The 8,086-nt window shown below is 40.1% G+C and overlaps 1 protein-coding gene across 1 annotated transcript; it reads left to right on the top strand.

Annotated features, from left to right (window-relative positions):
* Positions 1-878: 878 nt before the first annotated feature.
* On the top strand, positions 879-7,828 carry LOC129701519 (protocadherin gamma-A11-like). The gene has a single exon (XM_055642767.1). It carries the CDS (start codon positions 3,478-3,480, stop codon positions 5,875-5,877), a length of 2,400 nt encoding a protein of 799 aa, XP_055498742.1. The 5' UTR covers positions 879-3,477; the 3' UTR covers positions 5,878-7,828.
* Positions 7,829-8,086: the final 258 nt, after the last annotated feature.

Here is an 8,086-nt window from a genome sequence, read left to right as displayed (position 1 = left end):
CTACAAGAGAAGCTCGGCCCAAATGCTACAATGGCACCTTATCCAAGTTTCTACGATTCCCTCCTAAGCCAATGGTGACGTAGACTGAGGACAAAGTGGCATATTCAGTTTTCAAGAGAAAGGCAATAGAAACTGTGCACATCATCTAGAACATAAACACAATAAGACATTAATCATTACTTGCATCGAATCAATAAATAACTATTTTCCTTAACTTAATAGTGTCAGTCAATAGTTGGACAAGTTCTTTGGGCAGAGGCTAAGAACAGAAGTGATGGGCAGCCTAAGTTTGCTGCGGATTAGAAATGCGTGGATCATGGACATGAATACATGAAAACAAATTGATCCTTTTCAAACATGTGTGTTTTCAGCTGACAGTGGTTACAATTGTTTCATTGTTTTCTTTAATGTCACGTGTATCAGATCGAGTGGATTACATTTTTTGCATACAGCTCAACAAAACTATCTCCGCAGATAAGCGTATTCGCCAAGCCAGTACAGTATGACCAGAACAGCCCACTGAGCCCATTTGCAAGAGTCGCCAATGTGGCGCCATTTGACAGTCCCAGGTGCAGCTGGCCACAAATCCCGTTGGTCCCGTCGCTTCTATTTCGATGGTCCCTCTTTACGCCTGCCCCCCTTCAGTCCTCGTTCCCCGGTGGGCGCCTCCCGCAGCCAATCTCGAGGGCGCGGAAGGTATCCCCCCTTTCCTGGCCCTTTTTTCCGGGCCCCTTGTCCGGCGTCCGCCTCCGTCGACGTCTCCTTCCACTGACTCTCAGATTCCCGATCCATTGGGTGAACAACGGCCGGGATCGGCCACCTTCCCTCTCCGAGCGAGATCGTAACTAAATCGACTTGAACGAAACATGTAATTGCTAGTGTTCGCATTAACCAGCGGACCTCTTCCAGGCTAATCGCACAGCACTTAATATATCCCTGTTAACATACGCATGACACCATTGACATTTTCAGCTTTAGACGGGAAGAGATTTAGACCAGAATAGATTTCTGGAAACATTTTAGACCAGAAGAGATTTGTGGAAACCTGGATGATATGGTAATGTACGCTTTTTGTTCTGGATCATAAATGTTTTATGATTCAACCACAGAGCGGTATTGTTCTTCTAATACAGTTCCCCTGTTCTCATTTGAATGTATTATTCATCGGGTCATTTTACATTCGATAGTCTGTTGCTTATGTATTAGCTGGTCAACGCCGTTTATTGATGCTTGGATGTCAGTTACGCATGACCTCATGTTTTGGCAATAACAGTTTTCCAACTGTGAGTGGTAAGTCTCTGGTTTAAATACATGTTAAATCACGAATGGACAATACTAGTATGCATTGTTTGCGTATGAAAACAATGCTACAGGCATCAAGGAGGTAGACCAGGTAAATATCTGGTAACATTTCTATGGAATGTTGCAATGGATTTTTATTAATTCATTGAAGACGAAGCTATTTGTGTGTATAGAGTTAAAGAGCACGTTGATGGAGTGAATTGAACTAAAATTGATAGAGGGTGCTATGAATGGTGCAAAATGGGTTGGGTGGAATTCGTAATTGTATACGATTGTACAACCTCCCATCTCAATTGAACGTCGAAGAGTTCCGGAAATCGGAACAACACAGAAGAGAACACAGCTGTGGTAAATAGTAATACCAACATTCTCGGATTTACGAAAAAAAATAAAATATCGTGAGATTTTAATTGATCATCACCAATGATCACCGGGGTTGCTTGAAATTGCCCACATTGTATCCATTCATACTGGTAGATTCGTAGGGAGAGGGAACTCTAAATGAGTTAGCCTCGTGAGTATTTTCCTTCGTTTAAAAAATACAATGCTTGATATAAGAGATATAGATAACACTTCCCAGTAATCTGCTATAATATTGAGAACTCACAGTTACAATATATTTATGTTAGATAATGAAATAAAAAAAACATTAGTAAACTATACAGTCATGCATTTGTTACGTTTATTACCCAGACGCGCGGAGAACTGTTCCTGCTGCGAAAGACATGTTTGTGTACTGTCTCTACGTTACATGGGGATAATCATCTATCAGATTACCAATATTGCCCTTTATATACAGAATGCAACAAAGCTCCTGCATTTCCAGCAGAGGGCAGCTCTGTCTGCATAGATGATGATTTCCCCGAATCAATTTGTGTTCAAGGCAAAGAAAGTAAAATAATGTAACTGCGTAATGAATCCATTCCGAATAACTGATTCCAAAATTACGCACGATCATTATAGTTATAAAACAAAATGTCGCACTTCTGCTTCCATTAATTATATTCAGTATTTATTAAACCGGATGCAATAACGGTGTAAACATTTAAATCAATTATGTTTTTTTTATTATTTTCCAGCGCTGATTACCTGCAGGGCTCTTCAGCGATGTGAAAGAAAAACGGACATTTATGCGTTCTGAGAGTCTAAACCATGCTCACGTGGTGATTTCTCTATAGCACACATACACGCACACACCACAAACGACATACTACATAATCCCACACACACACACACCCTCTCTCTCTCTCTCTCTCTCTCACACACAAAGAACGCCATGTGTTGAATACGGATTTATTTCGTCATCAATAAAATTCGACCGAATAGTGAATCCTTCTGCTAGTCCAAATGGGAGTTATGGCGCATGTAACCTGCGGCGAGCAGTGTAATATGGTAGTGTTAATATAAGCAAGATATGACATTATGCAAACTGCGAAAGGTGATGTGTTCAACTTGCGTGAGGTTATTACACATTGTTTTTCATTGTTGTTATTGACGGCCATTTCTCCGGTAGAGATTCTTTCATTCTGTACGATGGAACTGAACAATGCCTTCAGGAAAAATATGAAACCGACGTTTTTATACCGATGGAAGTAACGTGATTTTCCGCAGATGGCAACGTTTCGGTTCGACTTATGGGATCATTTTAGTTTTGAATGTTTTATATGTATTAATCATGAAGAACAATTTTCAAACCAATTAGTTGAATAAACGTCAATGGTGACATTTTTAGATGGAAATTATGTTACAGCTGTACCTAATAATTGATCTGCTTTTTATTTTATCTAATGTGCTTTTGCGAAAGTAATTTATGAAAACCCTTCCTTTTTAATTGAACACCTTTAAATATGTGAAGGAAAATCTGCTTTAAGAAAACCACGATGTAGTCAGTGGATGTGTCTCTTTGTTTCGCTGTCCGCCAATAAGAAGCTATGACGCTGCGAGGGATCGACCCTCCGCCATAATTATCAAACACAGAATGAATCTCCGGCAAAGAGACGCGGTGACTGCGTTTACAGCATACAGCTGTGATCAGTTAAATTGGGTGAGGTTTTTTTTAATTTGCTTTTGTGTTCAGAGTTAATATATTTATAGCAGATCCTCGTACTGGCCTAACTCGGTGAACAAATCGTGTGTTTCCGATTCGGATATCAGTAAAATACATACACTCTCGCAATGGCGAACGTGGACTGCACAGCACTCTGTGTTGTATTGTTACTTCGTCTCACCGGTTTGGTTTGCGGACAAACAAAATACTCTATTCCCGAAGAACTGGAGATCGGTGCCTTTGTCGGAAACATTGCTGAGGATTTGGGGATAAATGTTCGTGAATTATTAGTCCGAAGACTGCAACTGCTTCCTCGTGACATGAACCATTATTTCGCGGTAAATACACAGACCGGAATTTTATCTGTCAACGAGAGAATCGACAGAGAACAGTTTTGCATGGAAGCATCGACATGCTCCATTTCGTTGGATCTCGCGGTGGAAAAACCTGATGTCATTTTTCCAGCGGAGGTGGAGATATTAGATATAAACGACAATTCGCCGATGTTCACAGCCGACGTCATTTCTTTGCAACTGTCTGAATTACTTGCACCGGGAGCGCGCTTCCCTCTCGAGAGCGCGCACGACCCGGACGTTGGTTTAAACTCTGTCGCTAAATACCACCTGAGCCTTAATGATTTTTTCAGCATTAAAGTTCATACAAGAAAAGATGGAAGTAAAATCGTGGATCTATTTTTAGAGAAATCCTTAGACCGCGAAAAACATCCGTCTTTTGAATTAGTATTGACGGCTGAAGATGGTGGGATCCCGCACAGGTCCGGTACTACAAAGATATTTATTATTGTTACAGACATAAATGACAATGCACCTGCATTCGATCAAAGCATATATAAGATTACCGTATTAGAAAATGTACCCGTAGGCACACTGCTGATAAAAGTACACGCAATTGATTTAGACGAAGGTTCTAACGCAGAGTTCAAATATTCTTTTGGTAATTACGCCTCACAAAAAGTACGGACGTTGTTCAATTTGGATGCTGAAACGGGCGAGATCAAAGTTGCAGGTTTATTGGATTTTGAAACGGCATATGAATATGAACTTGATGTACAAGCTGTGGACAACCTGCCAAACGTGGGACATGCTAAAGTTCTGGTTAGTATCGTTGATGTGAATGATAATGCTCCCGACATTAAGCTGACTTCAGCAAGGAAAGTGGTACTAGAGGATGCAGTAACAGACACTGTAATTGCTGTTTTTGAAGTAACCGATAGGGATTCTGGAGAAAACGGGCTCGTTCAGTGCCAAATTCCAGTCAATATTCCATTTAAGATGGAACCGACTTTGCCTAATCACTACAAAATTATGACCAGCAAGAAACTTGACCGTGAAACAATCTCAGAGTATAACATATCCATTTCAGCACGCGATGCTGGCTCGCCTTCACTTACTACAATTGAAACCATCACAGTTTCAGTATCTGATATAAATGATAACGTCCCACGTTTCTCCAAATCTTCATACGACATATATTTAATGGAGAACAATTTTCCGGGCGGTTCTGTTTCTTCGGTTACCGCTGTGGATCCTGATCTGGACGATAATGGAAACGTGGCCTATTCTATTCTGGATGACAAACTCGAAAACGTACGCGACGCTTCCAACTTTGCAATAAATTCGCAACGCGGGAGCATATTTGCTCTGCGTTCTTTTGACTATGAACAAACGAAGAATTTCCAAATAACAATTTTAGCTCGTGATGCTGGATCCCCGTCACTAAGCAGCACTGCTATTGTGAGAGTTATTATCTTGGATCAAAACGACAATATTCCTTTTATAATTTCGCCAGCCACGTGGAACGGTACCGCGGCTTTCGCCGCTGTACCGCGCTCTATATATCCAAACTACTTAGTCACCAAAGTAGTCGCAAACGACGAAGATTCAGGGCAGAACGCGCGGCTTTCCTATGAGATTACAGAGGCCACTGATCGCAATCTTTTCACCATGGGTCTTCACAATGGAGAAATCAGAACAACCCGAACTTTCACAGAAGGCGATGGCCCCACACAGAAAATTGTGGTCTTAGTGAAGGACAATGGTCAACCAAGTCTTTCAAACACAGTTACAATCAGTTTATCAATCACTGCGAACAGTACCGAAAGCCCTTCGGAGCGTACAATTCAACAGAAAAATGTGGAACATTTTCCGGATCTCAATACATATTTAATATTAATTCTAGGATCAACCAGCCTCTTGTTTCTCGTAATAATCATCTTATTGGTGGTCTTCAAATGCAAACAAGATCGGAGTAATGCTATTTACCAGAGCTCTGCAACGTATTGTTGCTGTATGCGGAGAAATTCCGATGTCGCATTTCAGGGAAGACCTGTCCCAAATGAATCACTAAATTATTATAGAGCTGGGCAGGTGCAGGCTAATTCAGATCCTTATCAATATACGGTTCGATTAGCGCCGGAATCGTCCAAGAGCGATTTCCTGTTTCTATCGACTTGCCATCCGACATTGCCACTAAATGACATCAGCACGGATGATTTAGCATTTAAGTAGGCTGTTGGAGTGCAATTTCACTTTGTGACTGATGGGTTAAATGCAGAAAAATGCTTAATATAATTCAAAATATAATGTTGTGTGTTGTAATCATTTTTCTTCGTGGCGCTCTATTGCCCCTAGCAATAGTCATTGGATATTTCCGAATAATGTTATATCTCGCTGGCTTCTAGATTTAATCTGCTGTACCTCGGAGTAAGTGTTCGTCTTATAATGTTAAACGTTTGGCCTCATAGTTTGTGCCGAGTGTATTGGAATAAATATTGTCCTTCATGCATGAGCACAAAATAATATCCTGGTTAACATTACAGGACGGTTACCATTGCGCCATAATGAATCAGAGATGATTTGGCGTGGGGGAGGATTTTCTTAGGGTGCAGAACTTTACTTCTGTGGAAGTACAGAACATTTGAGAAAGGTGGGCCATTTGACATTTCCAGTGAGCTCAATAATATCACAGATGACCATCAATATTTTGTTTTCTCCCTCTCCTCATACATATTGTTGCATTTCCTGTTAAGATCTGTCTTTTTCTGAAGCAGATTCAACGATTTGGCATCGTCAACTACGTGTGAGAGAGAACACCACAATATCCTTATGTAGTGAGCGAAACATTCCCCTCGTGGCTATCTTAAATGTGCGACTCCGTCTCTTAAGTGATGAATGGGCTTGTATTTTCTGAAGAAAGCACATCCAAGGAGATTTACATATGTACATATTGACACTGCTCTTGGGTGGGCTGAACCGAAATAATCTATCGCCGAAAGCATAGAGGCAGTAAATGGACAATGTTGAATTAAGATACTCAATGAAAAGAGCAGATAGATTTATGTACAAAATTCAATGCGTGCCGAGGCTGGTAATTAGGGACTAGACCATAGATGAAAAAAGAAAACGGCACAAGAGAATGATTAAATCAGAAGAGACAGGTTGGGAAATGGTATTAACCCGTGCCCACTTTTGACCAGCATGCAAATTCGCTTTGTGACTGAAAATGGGAAAATATTTATTATAATTCAATAGAGAATTGTATGTGTTGTAATTATTCTTCATATTGTTCTTATTAATAATCATTAAATCCCGTGATTTGGTATCTCACTGGCTTCTGGTCCACACCTGCTGTACCTAGGAATAAGTATATAGTACCACCATTGTAGTATTTTTCACGTAATTGTGTAATTGTTCTATTAGGTGATAAATATGTTCCTTCCTTCGTGAGCCATAGAAAATCTCGTTAGCATATTGCTGGAAGACTATCAGTCATGTCGACCCTGGAGCCAGTTTAAGATTATCATGGATGAGCATCCTCCTCGTAGATGTTATGACGTTTGTCCGGAAATTTGACTGTTTCCTTCTCAAGTAGATTCGACTTGGACTAGACAGTTATCTCGATAGAGAACGCCAAAGGATTCTTGTGTTATGATCCTCACTATTGTCTTAAATTTACAATTTCGTCTCTTACGTGACTTGGATTGTGCTTTCCGAATAAAACACATCGAAGTAGATTTAAAGATATGTGCATTGATGCTGTTCCTGGTTGTCTTGAAATGGAAGAATCTGTAGATATTCAGTATTTAGTGAACGTTGAATTGCGATAATGAATGAAAGGATTAAATTGAATTAAGAATGTTAAATACGATAACTGGTGGAGTTCTGGGAATTAGTGACCCGGGGGATGGTGGAAAAGTAAGCCTTCCATCAATTTTAAAAGTACCAGATTCGACCTGAAGAGTGGATCTGGGCAGTGGGATTAACCGGTGTTCAGTTTTTGGCCAGCATTTGCATGAAGGTTCAGTAAATTCCGATATTTCTTTAGTGAATCTTGTGAAATGCTTAATTTGAAGTATAATCTCTTATGAAGGGAGGGATGGCATTCCATTCCCCCTTTTAATATAAAAATTATTCGAAGAAGACACATTTTGTAAAGAAAGAATGGTCATTAAAATATGCATTGAAATCCAGCAAATCTTTACGTTTCAGGTCGAGTTTATTGGCATATACACAAGCACGGTGAGGTACGGGTACTAATAAATCCTTGCTTACAATAGCACCACAAGCACATAGAATTAGATAACAAACTAACATAAATTAAAGGTACGTTATCCTTAGTATATAAAGGTCATATGTTCTCTCGTGTACAAAATTAAAATCATTTCGCTGGGCCTACCTGCAGCACCGGCATGTGAGACGACTGGACGTGATGTGGTTT

This window comes from Leucoraja erinacea, chromosome 11 (genome assembly GCF_028641065.1).
Source record: "Leucoraja erinacea ecotype New England chromosome 11, Leri_hhj_1, whole genome shotgun sequence".
Lineage (NCBI taxonomy): Eukaryota > Metazoa > Chordata > Chondrichthyes > Rajiformes > Rajidae > Leucoraja > Leucoraja erinaceus.
Note: the sequence above shows the minus strand (reverse complement) of the source record. Positions and strands in the feature narration are given on the sequence as shown.

Bases quoted from the DNA above. Each gene is read 5' to 3' on its own strand.
- LOC129701519 (XM_055642767.1), top strand. From the start codon at position 3,478: ATGGCGAACGTGGACTGCACAGCACTCTGTGTTGTATTGTTACTTCGT.